General features: G+C 42.5%; 1 protein-coding gene across 3 annotated transcripts in view; it reads left to right on the forward strand.

Annotated features, from left to right (window-relative positions):
• The window catches only part of SLC25A13 (solute carrier family 25 member 13), a 231,183-nt gene that overhangs the window by 71,685 nt on the left and 131,662 nt on the right, over positions 1–27,836 (forward strand). For all 3 annotated transcript variants that reach the window (XM_027540106.1, XM_027540105.1, XM_027540108.1), the window contains exon 4: positions 13,713–13,828. In XM_027540106.1, the coding sequence (XP_027395907.1) occupies positions 13,713–13,828 (116 nt within the window). The remainder of the gene's footprint in view (positions 1–13,712; positions 13,829–27,836) is intronic.

The following is a 27,836-nucleotide window of genomic DNA, read 5'->3' on the forward strand; positions in this document are numbered from 1 at the left end:
GGATTACTGTGATATTGAATGGTTTGCCTTGGAAATGAACAGAGATCATTCTGTCGTTTTTGAGATTGCATCCAAGTACTGCATTTTGGACTCATTGTTGACCATGATGGCCACTCCATTTCTTCTGAGGGATTCCTGCCCACAGTAGTAGATATAATGGTCATCTGAGTTAAATTGACCCATTCCAGTCCATTTCAGTTCGCTGATTCCTAGAATGTCGACATTCACTCTTGCCATCTCCGAAAAGAAGAGAAGCAAAAAGTAAAGGAGAAAAGGAAAGATACAAACATCTGAATGCAGAGTTCCAAAGAACAGCAAGAAGAGATAAGAAAGCCTTCTTCAGCGATCAATGCAAAGAAATAGAGGAAAACAACAGAATGGGAAAGACTAGGGATCTCTTCAAGAAAATCAGAGATACCAAAGGAACATTTCATGCAAACATGGGCTCGATAAAGGACAGAAATGGTATGGACCTAACAGAAGTAGAAGATATTAAGAAGAGATGGCAAGAATACACAGAAGAACTGTACAAAAAAGATCTTCACACCCCAGATAACCACGATGGTGTGATCACTGACCTAGAGCCAGACATCCTGGAATGTGAAGTCAAGTGGGCCTTAGAAAGCATCACTACGAACAAAGCTAGTGGAGGTGATAGAATTCCAGTTGAGCTATTCCAAATCCTGAAAGATGTTGCTGTGAAAGTGCTGCACTCAATATGCCAGCAAATTTGGAAAACTCAGCAGTGGCCACAGGACTGGAAAAGGTCAGTTTTCATTCCAATCCCAAAGAAAGGCAATGCCAGAGAATGCTCAAACTACCACACAATTGCGCTCATCTCACATGCTAGTAAAGTAATGCTCAAAATTCTCCAAGCCAGGCCTCAGCAGTATGTGAACCATGAACTTCCAGATGTTCAAGCTGGTTTTAGAAAAGGCAGAGGAACCAGAGATCAAATTGCCAACATCTGCTGGATCATGGAAAAAGCAAGAGAGTTCCAGAAAAGCATCTATTTCTGCTTTATTGACTATGCCAAAGCGTTTGACTGTGTAGATCACAATAAACTATAGAAAATTCTGAAAGAGATGGGAATACCAGACCACCTGATCTGCCTCTTAAGAAATTTGTATGCAGGTCAGGAAGCAACAGTTAGAACTGGACATGGAATAACAGACTGGTTCCAAATAGGAAAAGGAGTACGTCAAGGCTGTATATTGTCACCCTGCTTATTTAACTTATATGCAGAGTACATCATGAGAAATGCTGGACTGGAAGAAACACAAGCTGGAATCAAGATTAATGGGAGAAATATCAGTAACCTCAGATATGCAGATGACACTATCCTTATGGCAGAAAGTGAAGAGGAACTCAAAAGCCTCTTGATGAAAGTGAAAGTGGAGAGTGAAAAAGTTGGCTTAAACTTAACATTCAGAAAATGAAGATCATGGCATCCGGTCCCACCACTTCATGGGAAATAGATGGGGAAACAGTGGAAACAGTGTCAGACTTTATTTTTTTGGGCTCCAAAATCACTGCAGATGGTGATTGCAGCCTTGAAATTAAAAGACGCTTACTCCTTGGAAGGAAAGTTATGAGCAACCTAGATAGCATATTCAAAAGCAGAGACATTACTTTGCCAACAAAGGTTCATCTAGTCAAGGCTATGGTTTTTCCTGTGGTCATGTATGGATGTGAGAGTTGGACTGTGAAGAAGGCTGAGTGCTGAAGAATTGATGCTTTTGAACTGTGGTGTTGGAGAAGACTCTTGAGAGTCCCTTGGACTGCAAGGAGATCCAACCAGTGCATCCTGAAGGAGATCAGCCCTGGGATTTCTTTGGAAGGAATGATGCTAAAGCTGAAACTCCAGTACTTTGGCCACCTCATGCGAAGAGTTGACTCATTGGAAAAGACTCTGATGCTGGGAGGGATTGGGGGCAAGAGGAGAAGGGGACAACAGAGGATGAGATGGCTGGATGGCATCACTGACTCGATGGCAAGAGGAGAAGGGGACAACAGAGGATGAGATGGCTGGATGGCATCACTGACTCGATGGACGTGAGTCTGAGTGAACTTCAGGAGTTGGTGATGGACAGGGAGGCCTGGCGATTCATGGGGTCACAAAGAGTTGGACATGACTGAGTGACTGAACGAATCTGATCTAATCTGATTGTTCCATGTCTGGTTCTAACTATACCTCTTGGCCTGCATACATGTTTCGAAGGAGGCAGGTAAAGTAGTTTGGTATTCTCATCTCTTAGCCAAATGGATTTTTCAGTATAGTTATAGCAACTGCTTTTCCCTTTTTTCACCAATGGTCTTTCTTTTATTTTGTTTTATTTACTTATTTTTTAAATTTTATTTTATTTTTAAACTTTAAAATATTGTATTAGTTTTGCCAAATATCGAAATGAATCCGCCACAGGGATACCCGTGTTCCCCATCCTGAACCCTCCTCCCTCCTCCCTCCCCTCCCCTCCCTCTGGGTCGTCCCAGTGCACCAGCCCCAAGCATCCAGTACCGTGCATCGAACCTGGACTGGCGACTCGTTTCATACATGATATTATACATGTTTCAATGCCATCCTCCCAAATCTCCCCACCGTCTCCCTCTCCCACAGAGCCCATGAGACTGATCTATACATCGGTGTCTCTTTTGCTGTCTCGTACACAGGGTTATTGTTACCATCTTTCTAAATTCCATATATATGCATTAGTGTACTGTATTGGTGTTTTTCTTTCTGGCTTACTTCACTCTGTATAATAGGTTCCAGTTTCATCCATCTCATTAGAACTGATTCAAATGTATTCTTTTTAATGGCTGAGTAATACTCCATTGTATATATGTACCACAGTTTTCTTATCCATTCATCTGCTGATGGGCATCTAGGTTGCTTCCATGTCCTGGCTATTATAAACAGTGCTGCAATGAACATTGGGGTACACGTGTCTCTTTCCATTCTGGTTTCCTCAGTGTGTATGCCCAGCAGTGGGATTGCTGGATCATAAGGCAGTTCTATTTCCAGTTTTTTAAGGAATCTCCACACTCTTCTCCATAGTGGCTGTACTAGTTTGCATTCCCACCAACAGTGTAAGAGAGTTCCCTTTTCTCCACACCCTCTCCAGCATTTATTGCTTGTAGACTTTTGGATCGCAGCCATTCTGACTGGTGTGAAATGGTACCTCATAGTGGTTTTGATTTGCATTTCTCTGATAATGAGTGATGTTGAGCATCTTTTCATGTGTTTGTTAGCCATCTGTATGTCTTCTTTGGAGAAATGTCTATTTAGTTCTTTGGCCCATTTTTTGAATGGGTCATTTATGGTCTTTCTGTCTTTCAGCTTTTTTCCCCTTTATAGGCAATCCCCAGTTTAAAAAATGAGTCATTTATAGTGGGTTTTTTTTTGTAACTTTGTGTACTTTTTATTTTCTTTTTCATCAATCTTTTAATAATTTAATTTATTTTTAGTTATTTAAAAATATTGGCTGTGTTCCTTGTGTCATACAGTATATCTGTGTAGCTTAGTTTTTACATGATAATTTGTACCTCTTGATCCTCTACCCCTAGATCTCACCTAACCCGTTCTTTCTCCCAACACTGTTAACCACCAGTTTGTTCTCTGTGTCTGTGGGTCTGCTGCTGTTTTGTTATATTCACTAGTTGGTTGTATTTTTCTGTTTTAGTTTGTTGTATTTTTTAGGTCCCACATATAACTTATATCATACAATATTTGTCTTTCTCCGTCTGGCTTATTTCACTTCGCATAATATTCTCCAGGTCCATCCATGATGCTGCAGATGGCAAAAATTTTTATTCTTTATGGCTGAGTAGTTCATTCTTTATGTATCAGTCACCTCTTCTTTATCCATTCATCTGTTCATGTACAGTTAGGTGGCTTCCCTATCTTAGCTGTTGCAAATAATGCTGCTGTGAACATTGGTAACTTTTCGAATTAGTGTTCTCTTTCTCTTGAGATACATACTCAGGACTGAAATTGCTGGGTCATAATGGTCGTTCTATTTTTAATTTTTTGAGAAACCTCTGTAATGTTTTTCACATTACACTTTACACATTACAATTAAATTGGCTGCACCAATTTATATTCTCATGAATGGAGTACGCTTTTTATTTAAAAGAATGAAAGTCTTTGGCCAGAACTCAAAATGCCCCTGTGATATAATTAAAATAAAGATGATTTGTGGTATACTGTATTGAAATCTCTCCATATAGGTAACTATTCAAAATAGATACAATGTAATGTAATAAGATAGCTTTTTAGGTTTTCTTTTTAAAATAATGATTTATTTAGGAAAAAAAGAATAGAATCTTATGGAGATAGAGAATATGATTTGTCTCAGTTTTACAAAGTTTGTGGTGGTTCTTTTTCTTGACGTCTTATAGGGATTGTCCATGATTAGAACATTTTTATAATTCAAAGGTTGAAAGATGGGAGGTGGCCAGACAGTTCTCTTTAGGTCCTTGGGCAGTATCATTTAACAAGGAAGGAAAGAGGCAATGGGGTATAGAGGGTGTGTAGGTTACATACTTTTTGGTATGTAACTGAATGAACTGTTCGCAAAAGTGGAGTAGAACAGGGATTAATCGTACTTGTTTAACATGTTTGATCCCTCTGATAAGGAAGAAAATGTTGGAGATATAAGAATACCCTCTGTTAACCCCAGTACGTGGCACAGTCAGACTCGGGCAGCTCACGTGCTGTTTGAAATGAACTGCAAGGCAGTGGCCAGACAGGTAGTTCTGGAAGTATGGGCATATCACTTACTGAGTTAAGCTCACAGTTACAAGAGCCTATGTATTTATCTTCTTTTGGCAATATGGGGACCATGATATATGCAGAGTTGGTATTTATAGTGTGCTAAATTCATGATAACAATACAGTAAAATTGCTAATAAAATCTTTAATAGGTTTTTGAAGCCAGACAGTAGCCTGCTTGTTTGAACAATACTCAATCTGCCAGATTTCATTGCAGCCAGTGAATTTAAATAGCCCCTTGGCAAACGCTGCCGTGAGACTTCAACCTGAATGCATGGTGGAGCAGGGGACCCCAGTTGGCCCAAGAACAGATGCCCTCCTGGAAATGCCAAACTGGTGTTGGAGCCGGGGTGGCTGCAGACGGCTCCCTGTGCCTGAAGATGGAAGAAAATGGGATTGTAGGGCACCTGTGAAAGATGAGGAAAGGAGGTCTGTTCCAACCTGTCCAGCAGAACCATGCTGCCAGTTAGGCAAAGGGTAAACTAGAACTCCAGCTTCTTTCTACCTTGTTACTGATTAAAAAAATTTTTTTAATTGGAGTATAATTTACAATGTTATTTTACAATGTTATGTTGGTTTCTGCCATACAGCAAGATGCATCAGCCGTAAGTGTGGTTCCGCCCCTCCATCTCGAACCTCCTCCCCTCACCACCCCCTCCATCCCACCCCTCTGGTCACCACGGACACCAGGCTGAGCTCCTGTGCCATGCCGCAGCTTCCCAGCAGCTGTCTCTTTCACAGTAGCAGTGTGTATGTGTCAGGGCTACTCTCTCAATTCCGCCCACCCTCTTCTTCCTCCACAACCCCCAGCCCCCCGCCGGGTCCGCAAGCCTTTTCTCTGCCTCTGTCCTCTGTGTCTCTTTTCCTGCCCTGCAAATGGGTTCATCTGTACCATTTTTCGAGATTCCCATATATAACTGGTTTTTAGAATACAAAATGAGGTCATAACTCATTGTCTCTTTCTAGAGAGTGTTAACAGTTGCTTTGTATGCTTAGAGCTATTGAAGCTTAGTTTGTGTACTTACTAACGATCTGTTGGGTATTGAATAAAATCTTTATTCATGACCTCCATCATCTGCTCAAGTAGCAGATCTCATATCCTTAGTAGTCTGTGCTGCTCTAGTGGCTTCAGGCCACCGGGCGTCCCCAGGGCACACCTGACTTGCTCCGGGGCTTTAAAAGCTGTGTGCTTTGACCTCTGGGACAAGCCTGCCAGCTCTGTCTAGAGCACGTATCCTGGATTTGACCACTTCTGTTTCTCACTCTCCTGCAATGGCCCTGGTCCCACCCACTTGAAACTGGACTCACTGCTTCACCTGCAGTCTGTGCTCCAAGGTGTCCCGAGTGTTCTTTCCAGGAGCTCACATCATTCCCCCTGCCAAAGACCCCCCAACGTGACTGGAGGTCCTCAGCAGAGGGGAGTGATGTACTTGGAATGAAATCCAAGTGTGTGGGTGAAAAGCAATCTGTGTGCCCTGCACCCTCCTTCATCCCTATCTCTCTGCCTGCACACCGCCCCCCACCCCCACCCCCCACGCTGGGAACTTGCCAAGGTTGGTGGTAGGGCCCGATTACAGTGAGCTTTCTTCCACCAAAATACCCGTGCTCCCTCCTCTTCATCATTTAGGTCTTAATGCTACCTCCCCAAGAGGCATCTTCTCGCCATCTAGCCCGATTGTTCTCAAGCTCAGCTGCATGGGAAGTTTAAAAAACAAACAAACGTGTGTACACACTGCTATATTTAAGATGGAAAACCAATGAAGACTATTGTACAGCACATGGAACTCTGTTCTGTGTTATGTGCCAGCCTGGATGGGAGCGGAGTTTGGGGGAGAATGGATACATGTGTCTGTCTGGCTGAGTCCCTTCACTATTCCCCTGAAACTGTCACCGATTAACTGTTGTTAATTGGCCATACCCCAATACAAAATAAAAGGTTTATAGGAAAACAAAAATAGATGATTGATCTGATTCCTCCTCATGTCCATTAAATAGGCTTGCCAGGACTAAGAAGCACTACATTAATGCATTTTTCAGGTTTATCTTCTACACAACTGTTATCTGATCTAGAATCATCTCATCTTTATTTGTGTATGTTTGTGCTCATTGCCTCCCTTCTCCAGTGGAATGAAATTCCTCGAGGACATGGATTTGTTTTCATGGTATCCCCAGTGCCAAGAGCATTGCCTGGCATATAATAAGTGTAGGGTACAAATATTTTGGTGGCCTGAACAGTGTATATTTGCCAGGCATTCAGGAGGGAGATAAAAGACTGGAAAACCCCAAAGTTGTTAAAGATGTTCAAGTCACGGAGGCTGAAACTCTTCTGATAAACTGGCGATCACAGGAGAGCCTAGTTCTGTTTTTGTTTTTTTGTCTTTTGACATTCATAGACACGTGAACCTGATGGTCTGGTGGTCTGAACCCAGCTTTTGGAGTTAGATTTTACTTTTATCTCTGCCATTAATCCTGTGCAATTGTTTAGCTTCTGTTGTGCACACAGAAGAGGGTTGTAAGGAGAAGTTATTTTTGCGAAGCACTCTTGTGGTTAGGAACCTTAAGTAAAAGTCGTAATTGGATTTTGATATGGTGCATTGTCTACGACCAAAGTTTCTGAAGTCTAAAGCGATCAGATCCTTATGTGCAGTTGCTTAAACTTTCATTGCCGCAGAGCTGGCCTGGAGATAGGAACCAGGCGAGAGATGAAAGGGACCGCATGGGGTCCAAGCTACTGGCGACTAAGAATAAGCAACAGCAGGGAGGAAGAGACCTGGAGGTTTTCCACCTTGGATGGCCAGCGGTGGTGTGAGCCTCTCCACAGTCATTTGCTTCTTTTTTCAGTTCTCCCCCCACACCCCATCTTATTCAGTCTTTCTGCCAGTACCCAAGTTTAGGTCCTTGCTGCTTTGTTTCATAGAATTTTTTTTTCTTTTTCTTACTACACAAGTAATTTCGTATGTGTATATTGAAAAGATTAGAAAATATAGGCAAGCAAAAGGAAAAAAAAATACAAATTTCTAATATTTTAATTTCCTAGAGATACCTCTAACAATTTGGTGTTCACTCTCGAAACTCTTTTTGCGTATCGTTTTTTTTTGTCCATTTTAACAAAATGGGCTTGTTGTCTGTATATAATTTGTGTAACCAACTTTCTACTTAATGGCATGAATTTGTTTATTGCAGTTGGTAGTGGTTGGACGGTTTTCTGTGTATGAATGGTCCTTTAATCAGTCATGCATTGTCACATATTGAGGTGGTTTTCCCTCTTTTCACTGTTAACAGTACTGCTTGAACATTCCTATAGGTTTAAGTTTGCACACGTCCATTGATTATTTTTTAGGGTAAATTCTGAGAAGTGGGATTGTGGTGTCAAAGAGTGTGCACATTGTTCAGACTCTTGCTGTGGCTAATGAGAATTCGCTGTATGATGCAGGGAGCTCAGCCTGGTGCTCTGTGACGACCTAGAGGAGTGGGAGGGAGCTTCAAGAGGGAGGGGACATGTGTACACTTACAGCTGGTTCACGAAGATGTACAACAGAAACCAACACAACACTGTAAAGCAGTTATCCTCCAGTTAAACGAAAAGGTAAGACTTGCTGTGCTGTTGGGTTGCCCCCTGCAGAGCGAGGTGCCATATGCTTCGATCCTCGTGTCATAAGGAGCCTTTCTTTCTCCTTCAGGTCTTCAGGAGTCTTCCCTGGACTCAGCCAGCGGTCTCCCCATACCCAGGCTCTTCTCCCTCCAGTTCACTTTACACTCTTGTGCCAGATCGAATGGTCTGAAGCCCAAACCCATCACGTCACTAACAGTTCCAGACTTCATCTGCTATTGCAGGCACCATGCCTGCCTTTGCACTCGTCGTTACTCTAGCTTGCTTGCACTTCCTGTGGCTCTTCATCTCCAGTCTTCTTTCCTTGGATCCTCACTCACCATCTGCCCCTCCCTTCCCCAGCCTCAGACCTCCAGGTGTTCAGGGCAGAAGTTGTACTTTTCCTCTGTATGTTCATAGCAAGGGCCTGCACTCAGCACATAGACCCGCCCCCAGATTCCCACTGGAGTCAACGGTCTCTCCATCCCCTGCCTGCCCTCTCGACTTGATCATCTGCTCTCTCTTGTAAGACCAATATTACATGACCGTGTGGGCACAGCTTCCCTCTGATGCCATGTGTTCCTAATTTTACTTTCTCCATCTCCTCCTTTCTCTCAGTGTAACAGTACCCTCTCCCCCCTCTGAATTCATAGAGTGGTTTATCTCTACTTCTCTTGTGTTGCTTATGACTTTTCCATAATGTCATAATTTTCAGTATATATTCTCTATTGTAAGTCTCTCCAGGCTGAGAGCTAGCCCTTGCAAAATGAGAAGGGCAGGAGAGGAGGCTACAGTATGCTACTGTGAAGAAGCACTGCTGTGGGGGAAGGAGAGGGTGGGACCAACTGACACAGTAGCATTGACATATGTACATTCCTGGGTATAAAACAGATAGCTAGTGGGAAGCTGCTGTCTAACACAGAGCCCAGCTTGGCACACTGTGATGACCTAAGGGGTGGGCTGGCAGGGCAGGGCGGGAGGGAGGCTCTAGAGGGAGGAGATACACACACACACACACACACACACACACACACACACACTTTAACACTTATGGCTGATTCACATGGTTGTATAGCAGAAACTACTACAACATCATAAAGCAACCATCCTCCAATTAAAAATAAAAATAATAAAAAAGAAGCGCTGCCATCACTTTGGTATATGTATCCTCTGGAATCTTCCTCTGTGCACAGTAGATGTGCAGTCTGGCATCATCCTAAGCATGATGTCCAGAGGTACTCCACTTTTAATCCCCTTCCTCCTCGGCTTGGTGTGTGAAAGCAATGTGTAGTGTTTCAGCTGTTTTACCCAGACTTTAAAGGACTTGTAGGTGCTGTTATAAATGGCTTTCAGAAGAACAATAGCTCTGGTGGTTTGGAGAACAAAAATGATTCACTTAAAAAAAAATAACAAACTCTCTGCTCGTGTCAGAAGCATGAAATAGTGTAGTTGGAAACCTACTCTCCCTGAATCTTGAGATTCCCCTTATCCCACTGTCAGTCAGATGCTGAAGGTGAGCATCAGTGTCCCAGTGGGACTGTTCCTTAGAGACCAGTCACAGAGCTTGTCAGAGTTGTGTGATTTATCAGAGAGGGCATCTGCCACTGTCCAGGGCTTCCCTGGTGGCTCAGTGGTTAAGAATACAATCACAATACAGAAGATGCAGGAGATGTTGGTTCGATCCCTGAGTTGGGAAGATCCCCTGGAGAAGGGCACGGCAACCCACCCTAGTATTCTTGTCTGGGAAACCTCATGGACAGAGGAGCCTGGCAGGCTGTGGTCCATAGGGTCTCAAAGAGGCAGACAGGACTGAGGTGATTGAGCACTCACTCACCCCTGTCGAAGTTTTGGGAAGTTGAGGGTAGAAAAGGAAGTGAGTGAGCTCACCAGCCAGGTCTGAACTTGATTAAGCTTGGATCCTTTATTGTAATTTATGTTAATCCCATTAAATCTGTAAAGTGAGTCTGGAGTACTGTTTATATGAAAAACATATATATACACACACACACACAATGTTTTTAGATATCACACTGTAAATAAATATAGTCCTATATAATTATTCTGATAGCCTTCTAGTCAGATTACCTTGAAAATCCAAAATGACGTTGATGAACAGTAAAGCGTTATTATTTCATGGTTCATCTGTATACCTCCTACGTAGACGTATCAACATGATACTTGTATCTACAGGATTAGCAAATTACATACCTTTTTGGTATCTGTAACATGCCTAAAATACCAGAGCATTCTTTGGCCAATTATGAAATCACTCTGACGTTGCCAGAGGAGGCTTCGTTCTAAGAGAGATGAGATTCTCTTTTTCTGGTTATTTAAGTCTTCCTTTATTCACATTAAAGAGACATCCCGTTTCTACTCACACTTTGTGATTTGTCTTTATTCACCACCATCTGTGCAGGGGTAATTTAGCGAACGTGAATATTTTTTGCCTTGACAAACTGACCCCTAGGTTAAGCTGGTGAGTGTGTGGCTGTGGGATTGTTGGTGCTGCTCTGCGGAGGTCCCAGGGCGTGATGATGGGTGGTGGCGAGAAGAAAGCAGCCAATGAGAAACACGTTCCTCCGCTGGGCTTCCGTGGTCTGGAGCCGGGTGCGCGTGCCTCCCTGAGTGAACGCTTGCGGGCAGCGTCATTTACAGTGCGCGCCTGCGTGCTAAGTCCTCCTGCGGCCGTTGTATTTCCCCTCCTTTCCCCTTTCTCCTGCCCTAGTGTTCCAGCTCTGGTTTATACCCCTGCCCACTCTAGCCGTCAGGCTCTCTTCCCCGCATCTCCTCCTTTCCCCCAACGTTTCATCTTTCTCTGTTACATTCATCTTGTGTCCCAGTTCCTTTTCTAAAACGAATATCTGACCCTGATATTTTTTAACCCCCAAACCTCCAGTGATTTCTTACTGCCTGCAAAAAAAGAAAAGAAAAAATCAGGATTCTCCAGCTGGTCTTTCTAGGCCTTCAGGTGGCTGGCATGACAGCTCAACCACCCTTCGGCTCCACAGGATCACGAGATGCAGGGTGGGTAGCGCCTCCGTCCTTCTCCAGGCACAGCACACTCTGTTGGTCATCACCTCTGTATGGAGTTCTTCCCTCCGCGTGGATCGTCCTCCCCCTCTGCTTCTCTTCCCTCTCCATCCTCCCTTACCACTTGGAATGCGGTCTCAGTCAAATGGGAACCAGGATACTTTGTTCTCAGGCCAATGGCAGAAGCCAATTATTAAACCTCACACAAGCCATAACATCTTCTGGTTTTCTCAGAAGTAAAAGGAGGAGGTGGAAGTCCGATGATCTCTACGTTCTTTTCAGCTTGAACATTTGCTCTTTAAATGCCACAGCTTTGTGGAGCCTTCCTACATTCTTCCAGGCAGCGTAAATCACTGTGCCCCCCGAATGCTTTCTCTCTTCTTCTTTTTACTTCTGACACGCAGCTTGCCTTCTGGGGGAGACAGATGCACGTGGCCACCTCCCATCCCCCAGCAGCTGTCAGCTAGTCCAGGCCAGGACCTTGCACTCCACGTTTGTGTTTCCCCCGCCCTGCCCACGCACGCCTGGTTCCGCTCACAGCGAGATTCTCAGTGAGGCAGACTATAGTTGAGGAGAAAACGTTCTGGGCAAGTGTTCTTCCATAGCACCTGCTGTGCCTGAGTGTTCCCCTCCGTTCGGAAGGGTGTTTCAGTAGTGAGCAACGTAGAGACGGTGTAATGAACACACCAGAGTTTTCCTCTCTTGGTGGCATTATCATTATAATCAGGTGACATTCTGGAAATAGCAAAGTTAGCTTTGTAGCTCGTGCTCTGTATAAAAATGTGTTTTCTCTGTTAAATGTTTAGAAGTAAGTGTTCAGTGAAACAGGGGAAACCACTCCTATTCTCTTTCTCCTTCTATCTCCTCGAGACTTGGACTATCCCAATGTATCACTGAAATACTTGGATGTTTATAATACAAAACGGGGCTTCCCATGTGGCTCAGTGGGGAAGAATCTGCTTGTCAAAGCAGGAGCTGTGGGTTTGATCCTCGGAATGGGAAGATCCCCTGGAGGAGGGCATGGCAACCCACTCCAGTATTCTTGCCTGGAGAATCCCATGGACAGAGGAGCCTGGTAGGCTACAGTCCATGGGGTTGCAAACAGTCGGACACGACTCAGTGACTAAACAAGTACAAAACAGTGGCAAAGAACTTTCCTAAGACATCCTCCGTGGATGTGTTTACTCGTTGGAAGTCAAAGCCTCTGTGGCCTGTTTTGTTCTTTCCGATGGATAGATCTGATCAGATCATGACCTTGTTCAGAAACTTATATCTCTCAACTTTTGATCTCATTCCAGTGTTCTCTGATGCACTTTACTGTCCAGAGAAAATTAGTTCCTCACTGTTTTCCTTACAAACTCCCATACTTTTTTGCACCTGCCTTTCTACAGCTTTTTCCCCTAAAGTGACCCCTCCCCCACTTCTACTGCATACCAGAACTTCACTAATTTTTGAGACCCGCTCTACAAAGCTTTCTTTGATTTCTTACCAAAATTCTGTTACCGTCACATTGGTGCCTGTCTTACGATTCGTCTTCCCTGTATAGTTGTCTAGATTAGTATTGTTCTGTTTTACCAGACTACAAGTGTCTTGGTTTCACTTTCCACGTCTTTTAAAGTGAATGTGTTAGTCGCTCAGTCGTGTCTGAATCTTTGTGACCCCACAGACTGGGGTCAGGCTCCTCTGTCCTTGGGGTTCTCCAGGCAAGATACTGAAGTGGGTAACCATTCCCTTCTCCAGGTGATCTTCCTGACCCAGGGATTGAGCCCGGCCTGGGTCTCCTGCATTGCAGCCAGATTTTTTATCGTCTGAGCCACTGGGGAAGCCCCATTTCATGTCTAATTTATCTGGATTTTATCTCTCGCCCTGGTGTCATCCTTTAGTTTAATCTGCGTGTGGTTGGCAGATGCCAGTAATGAGTGAGTCTTTGTGAACCATGTTACATGGTGTAGAAAAGGTGTGAATGAGAGACAGAGCTGGCTGTTTTGTTATCATATAATCTAAAGTGTCTAAGCTCTAATTTTAGAATCTTAACAACATGCCTGAAACAAAAATAGTATGTTGGGTAAAACAGTTATGTTTGAAATTATAATGCATTTAATGTGTCACCCTATCCTTAAATCTGTTGTGTCTTTGAGATTTGGTGTTGTTATTTCAGTCCACTCTGTGTAAAAGGGAATGCTGAGTGTTTATACATGTTGTTAGGTTTGAATTTTGTTGTTTGACAGTGATGTTTTGTTTTTTCCCTTAGCGTATATTTGTGTATGCTTTTATCTTTCACAAGCTACTGACTCTATGCTTTGTGCTTGTCTTATGTTGCAGATTAATATCCTTTCAAGAATTTGTGGCGTTTGAATCTGTCCTGTGTGCCCCGGATGCTCTGTTTATGGTGGCCTTCCAGCTGTTTGACAAAGCTGGCAAAGGAGAAGTTACTTTCGGTAAGCGGTGGGAGTGTGTGCACACCTCAAGACATGCAGACTTGTGTGACCAGTTTGAGTTTTTCCCCAAGAATGAAGTATGTGGTTTCATTTAAGAAGTGCTTTTAAGAAGTTAGGCTGTCCCTTTTAACAAGATAGCCCAGTGTTTTCAGGCTGTAATGCTTCAAAAATCTTCCTTCATGAAAAATTAAGTTTCTGGCTTCTTCTTATTCATTTTAAATTCTTTCTGGCTGTGCTGGGTCTTGGGTGCTGTGCCGCAAGCTTCCGCTAGTTGTGGCCAGCGGGGGCTACCCTGTATGCTGAGAGTGGGCTCCTCGTTGCAGTGGCTTCTCGTGGTATGGAGCACGGGCTCTACAGCACAGGCTCTGTAGTTGTGGTGCACAGGCTCAGGTGCTCTGAAGCATGTGGGATCTTCCTGGAGCAGGGATTGAACCTGTGTCCCCTACATTGGCAGGCGGATTCTTAACCACTGGACCACCGGAGGAGTCCTGGCTCAGTAGTTTTGACACTGTGGTTTAAGGCGAGGAAGGATGGAGCACGACTCAGTCACAGGGTTATAGAAGGGGAGAGGCAGACAGGATTTGACTGTCCGGTTCATTCCCTGCGCAGTCGGTAGTGCCTTTCCGGATGGAATGAAGACATTAATACAGTGTCTAAGAACAGAGGGGGCTCCTGTTCCCAGTACCTTGTCTCCTTACTTTGTGCTCATGGAGTGGCTGAAACCCAGAGGCAGCACGTGAGATGGTAGTTCAAAGCGATATGTGGCGAACCTTGCTTTCCTAAATAACACGGTCCCCTCTGGCTGGACTGGGAGTGTCTGTTATCCCACCTCCACCTTCTTTTGAAAAGGCAGCACCATCTTCACAGGGGTCAGCTGCTGAGCTGCAGAAACCCCAGAAGTCTATAGGAATTAGAAGAAAGGGAAAACCAGGACGTGGTAGGCAGTGGTAAGTTTTTTTTTTTTTTAATACACTGGTTACTGAAGATACATTGGGCAGAAGGTACCCCATTTCTCTCGGACTGTGCAGTGTCCAGCGTATGTTGTCCTCATGTGTGAGCTTGGTGTAAACAGTTTTGCCATAAAGAACTTTGGAGCTCTTTGCACAAATTGTGCATTCAGGGGAAATGGCTAATGCACCCATTTTAAACGTCTCTCTTGTTTCTAATTTATTCAGAACTCTTGGGCTTGTCTTCCTTGTAAGGAATGTATAGATGGGGGAATATAGACGGTGTAATAGAGCACCATCTATTCTGGATGGTTCTACAATTAGAGAGACAGCTCCTTCCAAAGGAACTATGGTCTTGCCAGTAGTCATGTATGGATATGGGAGTTGGACCATAAGGAAGGCTGAGCACTGAAGAATTTTGAACTGTGGTGCTGGAGAAGACTCTTGAGAGTCTCTTGGACTACAAGGAGATCAAAACAGTCAATCCTAAAGGGAATCAACCCTGAGTACTCATTGGAGCAATTGATGCTGAAGCTGAAGCTCCAATATTTTGGCCACCTGATGTGAAGAACTGACTCATTGGAAAAGACCCTGATGCTGGGAAAGATTGAAGGCAAAAGGAGAAGAGGGCAACAGAGGATGAAATGGTTGGATAGCATCATCAATTCAATGGACATGAACTTGGATGAACTTCAGGAGATGGCGAGGAGCAGGGAGGCCTGGCGTGCTGCAGATCACAGGGTTGCAAAGAGTCAGACACGACTTAGTGACTGAACAGGAGCGACACTCCTTCCAGCTCTGCTGCTTTTGTCTCTGAGCCAAGCTAAGGATCCTTTCAGGTCTTGATTTTCCTTATGAGAAATGAAGATAATAATTACATTAAGTCTAGGTAAAGCGCTGTGATAGATTTATCCTGTTAGCCCTTGCCCTCTCCACCCATTCCTCCATGTTCATTTGACATGACAGTATTTAAGGCTAGGCCAGCCAGGATAAAGGCAAAACATATAGACTTACCTGATTTTGTTTCATATCATTTAGCAACTCAGATGCTTTCCATTAGCACTTCATGAAGATTATTTAATATTTAAAAATCCCAGGAATAATTTTAGGTGTTTCCCTTTCCATCACCTAATTCCTCTTAGCATCACTGTAACCACAGTTTTTCAATGGAACCCTAATCAAAATGTCTCTGTTAAAATCCACAAATAATAAATGAGTGGCTAGCTCATGGTGGTGTTGATTTATCCAGTGAAAGTCAGTTTGATGAGGATGTTATGATTGCATTTGCTTGGGATGAACAGGGAGAGCCTGGAAGCTCCAGTGAGTTCAGCACAGGTGCACACTCTCTCTCTCTCTATTGCTTTCCTCTTCTCTGCAGCAGGTCTGGAGTATGGGCTGGGAGAGAGCTGGGTTGGAGATGGAGGGCTGAGGAATGGACTTGAGACATTTTCCTTGACTCCAGTGCATCTTCCCTCTATGGGTGTGGGGTGGTGGGGGCTGCTGTTGGCACCAGCATGCTGCTGGCCTGGTGGAAGAAAGAAACAAAAGACTTTTGCCAGTGCTGGAAGGGCTGTTAGAGTGATTAGAAGAAAAGACCAGGTAAACAGCAGGAGGGAGGTACGTGGGAGCTGTCTTTGTTCTGTAGAAAGAACAGTGGCTTGAAAACTCTGTTTCTGCTTCTTGCTGGCTGGCTGTTGACGGGGAAGTCGTTTCTGCTTTTTGAGTCTTATTTTCCTTATCTATAAAATTAGGGTAATAACCTGCCTTCCAAATTAAGGTAATAACCTGCCTTCCCGGACTATGTAAGGGTTAAAAGATGTGCTGCACATAAACGGGCTATGTGGAAAACAAAAGCCTTTACAAAAATGGTATTACTAAAAGGAACAAAGAGGCAGAGGTGTGGGTGAATGTGGAGTACATCTCTCTCCACGGTACATCAGGTATACACCTTCAGACACAGAAGAGCATGCAGAACACCAGCTGAGAATGGACAGGAGTACCTGACCAGTGGGAAAGAATATATAGAACCACGCAAAACTCTGTAGGATGAAGGAACTAGGGGAAAAGCAGGAGTGTTAGTAGGACTGGACCTGCCCTAAGGGATGGGGGAACTAAAGCAGGGGTCCCATCCCCACATGGGGCAATTGTCTGAGTCAGAGGAGAAACATTTAAGGCTGAGAGGGAAACAGCTGATCTGTGGCAGCCTAAATGGAATGAGAATCAGACAGTCCTTGCCACAGGGCAAGGACACGCTACAGGGACACGGGTCCCCTGGAAGGTGCAGCAGCTGGGAGCTGGAGTTTAGGAATCGTGGAGCAATCCCAGGGCAAGGGCTGCTGCTGGCTGAGGAGAGATGGTTCAAGGGGATGTGAGGGAGGAGATTGTAGTGGGAAGTGCCTGTGGAGGAAAGCCGGGCAGCCATGGAAGCAAGGCGATACTGCTGAGTCACCCGTAGTGGGTGGAGCCATAACCATAGCCTCTGTCTCCCCACACGCCTGCTCCGGCAGCTGAATAATAGAGAGGCTGGCCCATCAAATGCCTGACACACTGAATTACAGAGTAGGACCCCACCCAGGGTGCCCCTTTAAGTGCCTCGCGTGCCCATCTACAGAGAAGGACTCCAGGCAAGGGAGCCCTCTGAGTGCCTAAAGGGGCGGAGCTATGGAGAAAGACTGGCTGAAAAGGCCTTCTGATCGCCAGCTGCAATAGGCGTGAAAAAAGACTCTGATGCGGCCATAACTCCTGCAGTGGAGGCAGTCCATGTCCCTGCACACTTGGTGCCGCCAGAGTCTCTGCAAGCCAAACAGCTGTGCCACCATCACGCCCAACTCTTATAGGGGCAGAGCTGCCACAGGCGAAAAAAAGTCTTGCGTCTGTGTGCGCAGGTTTGCTTCGGTCATGTCCAACTCTTTATGACCCTGTAGACTGTGGCCAGCCAGGTTGCTCTATCAGAGGGGTCCTCCAGGCAAGAATATCGGAGCATATTGGCCAATACTGGTTGCCATGCCCTTCTAGAGCACTATATTTCCTGCTGCCCGAGCAGCCGACTCCCCTGAGTACCTGGTGCTGCCAGAACCCCTGCAACCCCAGCAGCTGCACCACCTCTGCACCTGGCCCTCACAGGGGCAGACCCAAGTCCTCCAGAGCAGCCTCAGGAGCAAACCCCAGTGGAGGAACCACATGCAGAGGTGGGAATAAAGCCACAATTGAAACCCAAGGGCAGTGTGGCTGAGGAAGAAGACCCAAAACCTTCCCACCAGCTGTACAAGCTGCAGATTAAATCCACATGATCACTAGGCAGACTCTTGTCTGGAATATATAAAAGGGCACTGAGAGCTCCCACAAAAGAAGACGCACTAGTTCTGATAGCTGTGGACACTGGAGGCGAGAACACACAAGAGTAGGAGCAGCTTAGAATCTGAGCTGCCCTCACAGCAGGTACTGAGACCAGCCCAGAGTTGGAGGGCATACTTGGGAGGTGAGGTGGACTGACTTCCAGTGAGGGAAAGGACTCTGACAGCAGCAGTAAGTCAAGAAAAACTTTTGTTATTCTTATGTTTTGACTTGTTCTGTAGATTCTTTCGGATTTTTTTCTTTTTTCTTTTCCTTTTTATCCCCCCTCTCTACAATTGACAATTGTAGTTGTCAATTTTATTGGCACTATGAAATCTAATTAAGCTCTTGAGTTTTTTTGTTTCCCTCAGTCACATTTTTTATTGTTGCTATAAATCTCTGCCTCTATGTTGGGCTTTTGCAGTTCTGTGGCATTCTCCTTTTTTTTTTTTTTTGCTTCTCTTTTTTAAACTTATTATTATTTTTTCTACATTTATTCCTTTGCTTGCTTTTCCTACTGTTCTTTTCCCCATGCAGTTAATCTTTAATGTATATAAATCTATTTTAGCTACCTCTATTTAACTTTGCATATCTATTCTTTCTTCCTTTTCTTTCTTTCCTTTCCTCTCAACATACTTGTTAGTTTTATTTTCATTGCTTTATTCCCCAATCGGCACCTTGCTTTAGTTTTGTTTTTCAGTTTTTGCTTTAGTTAGTTTTGTTCTTAACTGGTAAATAAAATTTTTGATTTCCTTTCTTCCCTGGGTCAATCTACTGTACTTTATTTTAGTTGGACTGTTTTGACTTTGCTTATGGGTGTATATGTGTATGTATATATTCCATTATTGTAATTATTATTTGCCTGATTTTGTAACTGCCATTTGTCTGGGGTTCATCTTTGTTTTCTCATTTTTGGGTATTTGTTTTAATCTCATTAATGCCATAACCACTTGTGGAATCTTCATTCTGATGAGAGATCAAGCCCTGAGCCTTTGGAGTGGGAGCACTGACTCTAAGACCCTAGACTACCAGAGAACTAACCCTAGGAAGTATCAAATAGTGAGAACTCCCACAAAGGAAACCACTGGAATACAAGACCCGGCATCCCCCAGCCACCAGTGCAGGACGCCTCATCTAAACAACAAACAAAACAAAATACAAACCCAGTCTTCAGCAGACAGGATACCACCTCACTCAGCCTTCCCCTCAGAGGAAAAACAAACAAAAAAAAACTCAGCACAAATCCCACCTATACAAAGCTTACACAAACCATTGGACCAACATTAGGAGGGCAGAAACCAAAAGGAGGAAAGAATTCAACCTTGAAGCCTGGGAAAAGGAGACCTCAAACACAATAAGTTAAACAAATAATAATGAAAAGGCAGAGAAGTACTACACAAATGAAGGAACAAATTAGAAACACAGAAGTCCAAATAAATGAAGAGGAAATAGGCAAACTACCTGAAAAAGAATTCAGAATAACAACAGTAAAGATGATCAAAAACGTTGAAAGCAAAATGGAGGAAATGTAAGAACCAATTAACAAAGACCTAGAAGAATTAAAGAATAAACATACAGAGTCAAACAACACAATTACTGAAATTAAGAAGACTCTAGAAGGAATCAATAGCAGAATATCAGAAGCAGAAGAACAAATCAGTTTATGACCTGGAAGATAAAATGATGGAAATATTTTCTGAAGAGCAGAATAAAGTAAAAAGAATGAAAAGAACTGAGGACAGTCTCAGAGACCTCTGGGACAATATCAAACACACCAACTTTCAAATATAGGGGTCCCAGAAGAAGAAAAGAAAAATAAAGGGTATGAGAAAATTTTTGAAGAGATTATAGTTGAAAATTTCCCCAATGTGGAAAAGGAAATAATCAAGTCCAAAAGGCACAAAGAGTCCCATACAGGATAAACCCAAGGAGAAACACACCAAGACACATACTAATCAAACTAACAAAGGCTAAACATAGAGAAAGAATATTAAAAGTAGCGAGGGAAAAGCAACAAGTAACATAGGAGGGAAACCTAATATGCTGATGTTTCTGCAGAAACTCTGCAGGCCAGAAGGGAATGGCAGGATATATTTAAAGTACTGAAAAGGAAAAATCTATAACCAAGATTACTGTACTCAGTGTGGATCTCATTCAGAATTGATGGAGAAAGAAAAGGCTTTTCAGACAAGCGAAAGTTAAGAGAATTCAGTACCACCAAACCAGCTTTACAACAAATGTTAAAGGGACTTACATAGTCAAGAAATACAAGAGAAGAAAAAGGATCTACCCCAAACAATTAAGAAAATGGCAATAGGAACATATATATCAATAATTACTTTAACTGTAAATGGATTAAATGCTTCAACCAAAAGACACAGGTTGGCTGAATGGATGCAAAAGCAAGACCCATATATATGCTGTCTACAAGAAACCCACTTCAGACCTCAAGACACATATAGACCGAAAGTAAGAGGATGGAAAAATATATTCCATGCAAATAGGAAGCAAAAGAAAGCTGGAGTATCTGTCCTCATATAAGACAAGGTAGACTTTAAAATAAAGAATTTTTTAAGAGATAAGGAAGAACAGTACATAATGATCAAGGGATCAATCCAAGAGGAAGACATAACAATTGTAAATATCTATGCACCCAACATAGGAGCACCTCAATACATAAGACAAAAACAGACGTAACAGGAGAAACTGACAGTAACACAATAATAGTAGGAGACTTTAACATCCCACTCACACCAATGGACAGATCATCAAAACAGAAAGTTAATAAGGAAACACAAGTCTTAAATGATACATTAGATGAGATGGATCTCATTGATATCTTCAGGACAGTCCATCCAAATGCAGAAGAATACACCTTCTTCTCAAGTGCACATGGAACATTCTCCAGGATAGACCACATCTTGGATCAAAAATCAAACCTCAGTAAATCTGAGAAAGTTGAAATTGTAAGAAGCATTTTCTCCAACCACAATGCTATGAGACTAGGTATCAATCACAGGAAAAAACTGTAAGAAACACAAATACATGAAGATTAAACAATACATTTAAAAATAACCAACAGGTTACTGAAGAAATCCAAAGGGAAATCAAAAAATTTCTAGAAACAAATGACAAAACACGACAACTCCAAACCTATGGGGTGCAGCAAAAGCACTTCCAAAAGGGAAATTTATAGCAGTACAATCCTACCTCAGGAAATAAAAACATCGAATAGACAACCTAACTTTACACATAAAACAACTGGAAAAAGAAGAACAAGAACCCCCAAAATTAGTAGAAGGAAAGAAATCATAGAGATCTGAGCAGAAATAAATGAAAAAGAAATGAAAGAAACTACAGTAAAATTAATAAAACTGAAAGCTGGTTCTTTTAGTCAAGATAAAGAAAATTGACAAACCTTTGGCCAGACTCATCAAGAAAAGAGAAGAATCAAATCAACAAAATTAGAAACAAAAAAGGAGAGGTTACAACAGACAATGTGGAAAAACAAAGGATTATAAGAGACAACAACTATATGGCAATAAAATGGGTAACCTGGAAGAAATGGACAGATTATTAGAAATAGAAATTATGAACAACCCAATTACAAGCACTGAAATTGAAGCTGTGATCAAAAACCTCCCCCAAAACAAAAGCCCAGGACCAGATGGCTTCACAGGAGAATTCTATCAAACATTTCGAGTCGAGCTAATGCCTATCCTTCTAAAACTCTTCTAAAAAATTTCAGAGGAAGGATCACTTCCAAACTCATTCTATGAGGCCACCATCACCCTGATACCAAAATCAGACAAAGATAACACACAAAAAGAAAACTACAGGCCAATATCACTGATGAACACAGATGCAAAAATCCTCAACAAAATGTTAGCAAACAGAATTCAGCAACACATCCAAAAGCTCATACACCATAATCAAGTTGGGTTTATTCCAGGGATGCCAGGATTTTTCAATATATGCAAATCAATCAATGTGATACACCATATTAACAAATTGAAAAATAAAAACCATATGTAATCTCAATAGATGCAGAAAAAGCCTTTGACAAAATTCAGCACCCATTTATGATTAAAAGTCTTTAAAAAATGGGCATAGAAGGAACCTACCTCACCATGGTACAGGCCATATATGATAAGCCTACAGCAAACATTATTCTCAAAGGTGAAAAACTGAAAGCATTTCCTGTAAGATCAGGAGCAAGACAAGGGTGTCCACTTTCACCACCATTATTCAACATAGTTCTGGAAGTCCTAGCTACAGCAATCAGAGAAGAAAAAGAAATAAAAGTAATCCAGATTGGAAAAGAAGAAAAGCTCTCCCTGTTTGCAGATGCAGATGACATGATACTATACATAGAAAACCCTAAAGATAGTATCAGAAAATTACTAGAGCTAATCAGTGAATGCAGCAAAGTTGCTAGATACAAAATCAATACACAGAAATCACTTGCATTTCTATTAGAAAATAAGGAATCAAGCCCATTCACCATTCCAACAAAAAGAATTAAATATCTAGGAATAAACTTACCTCAGGAGACAAAAGAACTGTACACAGAAAACAATAAGACACTAATGAAAAAAGTCAAAGGTGACATAAAAAGATAGAGAGACATTCCATGTTCGTGGGTAGAAAGAATCAATATTGTGAAAATAACTATACTACCACACACAATCTACAGATTCAATGCGATCCCTATCAAATTACCAAAGGCATTTTTCACAGAACTAGAACAAATTTCACAATTCATATGGAAACACAAAAGACCCCAAATAGCCAAAGCAGTCTTCAGAAAGAAAAATGGATTTGGAGGAATCAACCTTCCTGACTTCAGGTTATACTACAAAGCTACAGTCATCAAGACAGTATGGTACCAGCATAAAAACAGAAATATAGACTAATGGAACAAGATAGAAAGCCCAGAAATAAACCCATGCACCTATGGGCACCTTATTTTTGACAAAGGAGGCAAGAATATACAATGGGGCAGAGACAGCCTCTTCAATAAGTGGTGTTGGGAAAACTGGACAGCTACATGTAAAAGAATGAAATTAGAACACTTCCTAACACCATACACAAAGATAAACTCAAAGTGGATTAAAGACCTAAATGTAAGACCAGAAACTATAAAACTCTTAGAGGAAAACATAGGCAGGATACTCGATGACATCAAAGCAAGATCCTCTATGACCCACCTCCTAGAGTAATGGAAATAAAAACAAAAGTAAACAAGTGGGACCTCATTAAACTTAAAAGTTTTTGCACGGCAAAGGAAACTATAAGCAAGGTGAAAAGACAACCCCCAGAATGGGAGAAAATAATAGCAAATGAAACAACTGACAAAGGATTAATTTCCAAAATATACAAGCAGTTCACACGACTCAATACCAGAAAAAAAAAAAAAACAAAAAAAACCCAATTGAAAAGTGGGAAAAAGACCTAAACAGATATTTCTCTAAAGAAGACATACAGATGGCTAACAAATACATGAGAAATACTCAACATTGCTCATTATTAGAGAAATGCAAATCAAAACCACAATGAGATATCACCTCACCTTGGTCAGAATGTCTCTCATCAAAAAGTCTACAGACAATAATTGTTGGAGAGAGTGTGGAGAAAAGGCGATGCTCTTGCACTGATGGTGGGAATGTAAATTGATACAGCCACTATGGAAGATGATATGGAGATTCCTTAAAAAACTAGGAATAAAACCACCATATGACCCAGCAATCCCACTCCTAGGCATATACTCTGAGGAAACCAAAATTGAAAAAGATGCATGTATCCCAATGTTTATTGCAGCATTACTGACAATAGCTAGAACATGGCCATCAACAGATGAATGGATAAAGAAGTTGTGGCACATATACACAATGGAGTATTGCTGCTGCTGCTGCTAAGTCTCGTCAGTCGTGTCCGACTCTGTGTGACCCCATAGACGGCAGCCCACCAGGCTCCCCGTCCCTGGGATTCTCCAGGCAAGAACACTGGAGTGGGTTGCCATTTCCTTCTCCATTGTGTGAAAGTGAAAAGCGAAAGTGAAGTCGCTCAGTCGTGTCCGACTCCTAGCGACCCCACGGACTGCAGCCTACCAGGCTCCTCCGTCCATGGGATTTTCCAGGCAAGAGTACTGGAGTGGGGTGCCATTGTTACTCAGCCATAAAAAAGAATGCATTTGAGTCAGTTCTAATGAGGTGGATGAACCTAGAACCTATTATACCAAGTGAAGTAAGTCAGAAAGAGAAAGATAAATATTGTTTTCTAACACACATATATGGAATCTAGAAAAATGGTTCTGAAGAATTTATTTACAGGGCAGCAATGGAGAAACAGACATAGAGAACAGATTTATGCACGTGGGGAGAGGGAAGGAGAGGGTGAGATGTATGGAGAGAGTAACATGGAAACTTATACCATCTGTAAAATAGACAGCCAATGGGAATTTGCTGTATGACTCAGGAAACTCAAACAGGGGCCCTGTATCAAGCTAGAGGGGTGCAATGGGGAAGGAGACTGGAGGGAGGTTCGAAAGGGAGGGGATATGTGTATACCTATGGCTGATTCCGAAGAGTTGATTCATTGGAAAAGACCCTGATGCTGGGAGGGATTGGGGGCAGGAGGAGAAGGGGACGACAGAGGATGAGATGGCTGGATGGCATCACTGACTCGATGGACCTTAGTCTCAGTGAACTCCGGGAGTTGGTGATGGACAGGGAGGCCTGGTGTGCTGCGATTCATGGGGTCGCAAAGAGTCGGACACGACTGAGCGACTGATCTGATCTGATGGCTGATTCATGCTGAGGTTTGATAAAAAACAATGAAATTCTGTAAAGCAATTACTCTTCAATAAAAAAATGAAAAAAAATGATATTACTAGTAGAAGTAATGTGAGAGAACAAGGAGGATTTTCTTTTTTTCCCCCTTCTTTTTTTGTTTGAGAAACCCTTTATTTTAACTTGGGCTTCCTTGCTGGCTCAGATAGTAAAGATCTGCCTGCAGTACAGGAGACCTGGGTTTGAACTTGCAGTTTAACCACTGACTAGATAGCCAGTAATTTACTTACTGTCATGTGTTGGGCAAATGTCTATTTCTGAAGACATGAAAGAGTACATAAGAAATCAAGGCTTCTAGGCAGCTAACAGGCTTCCCAGGTGGTGCTAGAGGTAATGAGGCCACCTGCCAATGCCAGAAACACACGAGATGCAGGTTTGATTCCTGGGTAGAGAAGATTCCCTGGAGGAAAGATGGCAACCCACTCCAGTATTCTTACCTCGGAATTCCCATGGACAGAGGAGCCTGGCCGGCTGCAGTCCATAGGGTTGCAGAGAGTTGGACACGACGGAAGCAGCTTAGCATGCTCGCACGCAGACAGCTAAAATTCTGCTTCTGTCCTTAGTTGCATGTCTGTTGTGGCAGAGTGTGTTGCTTATCTCCCGGAAGCCTGCTTTTTGCAGGTAATTTGTTCCAAAATCCACCTGCCTCACAGAACACCAACAGGGTGTGTCCTGTGTCTGTTGATGATGAGCCAATGGGGTCTTCACCCTGTGGGTGTCATAAAAGGTAGCCTGGGCTTTTCTGAGCTGTTAATACCTATTTAGGATTAAATTGAAAGGGCCATACATAGTACGAAGAAGATACTCAAATGACTGTCAAATTTTAAAATAATAGCGGACATTTCTCACTGAGTCAGGTAGAGTCCTTCAGTGGAGGTGAGTGCTCTGTACAACAGGCTTTTGCCAGGTAAACACAATCATACAAGTGTGGCAACCTTAGGAGTGTTTTCTTAGCCTGTACCTTTAGAAGAAGCCAACAGATAGTAGGTTTTTCAGGAAACTCAGTGGGGTTAAAGAAATTTTAAAAAAATGGAGTTGGGCAGGAAAGTGGACATACCCAGTCTGTTTCAGTCTCAGGACCCACTGTATTATAGGAGAATTTGGATCTGTGTCCTGGCTCTCTGTCCATGAGGTTGTTTGAGAGACACACTCTTCCCTTGGGTTACTTCCTCAGCTCTCTGCAAATCCTTCTTTCAAGAGTGACCCTTTTGTACGTCAAAAGGTTTTTGACGTACCTGAGTACGTCACCTGAGTATGCATCTTTGGGAGGGGTAACCATGGCAAGAGAGGAAGGGCTGTCTTTTCACCTCCCAGATGGGGACAGTGAGCTCCAGTCACAAGGTGAGCATTGTTCTTGCACTCAACAGCGGGTTATCTGTGGCCTCCCCATCTGTGGCTATGGGGAAGGCGGTGAGTGGCTTCAGAGCCCCCATGTCTCCTGGCCTTGTATTTCATCCAGAGGAGGGCAGTTACATTCTTTATCTGTTTACATACTAGGTTTCCACGCAAGAGCTCATTTGAAGCAGGGCTTCCAGGGCTAAGCTCAGTAAGCACCAGTGTTGTCAACAAGCCGTCAGTGCTCATGCTCCCACTAATGCTGATTCTGATACGCACTAGACAGAAATCTCACGGAGCGTTCCAGTGTCACAGTTCAGTGAAGCCTTGCCCGGTGTTTTCGCAGACCTTGTTTATGTTTACCGTATTTTCATGTCTCGATCACTCCCTGTGTTTGCTACAATGAAAAGATCTTGATTAGGCCTATTTTGTTCCTTTGATATCTACGTCATTATGTTCTCCTGTTTCCTTTGAGGGAAAACATGTCTCCAGTATTCTTGTTCTCACCATGTTTTCTTATTTTGATACCTATACTTGTAAATGTTATTTTATATCAACAGGTATATTAACATATCAGTGTAAGTAGAAAATTCTACTTCACAATTTGCTGTTCTGTGTGATTGGAGGAAAAAAAGATTCTGTTCTAAATATTTGCATTTTTATTCTATTTTATGTGATACTGATTTTTAACTCGTGATTTTTAAGTATACTTTATTGACATAGACCATACATGCAGAAGGATTCGTGTCATAAGTGTGCATTTTGATGACTTTGCACAGTAATCATAACTTATTTTTACCACCATACAGATCAGAAAGAGAGTAGTGTAGATCCTGTCCCAGTTAGTGCCCACCACCCCACTCTGGTCCCAGTGAGAACAACTGACATTTATTTGCTTGCTTTTAAACGTAATAAAGATGGAGTGATACAGAATGTACTCTTCCATTTGTTTTGTTCAGATGTTTTTGTTGTTTTTGTTGTATGTTTTTTACTTTCTTTTTCTTCGATGTGTAATATTCCATAATATGACTATACCCTAATATTGTTACTCATTCTAGTGTTGATAGACATTTGCATATTTTCCATTTTGATTGCTGCAGACATGCTCTGAACATTCTGTTTTTTAAAGCTTTTTATTTTATTTTATTTTACTTATTTTTTTTTAAAGCTTTTTATTTTATATTGGAGTATATCTGATTAACAATGTTGTGATGGTTTTAGATGGATAGCGAAGGGATTCAGCCATACATACACATGTATCCATTCTCCTCCAAACTCCAGTCCCATCTGGGCTGCCACGTAACACTGAGCAGAGTTCCCTGTGCTATACAGTGGGACCTTGCTGGTTATCCATTTTAAATATAGCAGCATGTAGGTCTTCTCCCATTCTTCCCCCCGGCAACCATAAGATCTGAACATTGTTTTATATGTTTGTGTGTGTGTATGATGTGTGTGTAGGTATTGTAGGAGCAGAGTTGCTGAGTCATAGAAAATATGTGTATTTAGCTTCAATAGATATTGCCAAACAGTTTTCCAAAGTGG

Source organism: Bos indicus x Bos taurus, chromosome 4 (genome assembly GCF_003369695.1).
Source record: "Bos indicus x Bos taurus breed Angus x Brahman F1 hybrid chromosome 4, Bos_hybrid_MaternalHap_v2.0, whole genome shotgun sequence".
Taxonomy (NCBI): Eukaryota; Metazoa; Chordata; class Mammalia; order Artiodactyla; family Bovidae; genus Bos; species Bos indicus x Bos taurus.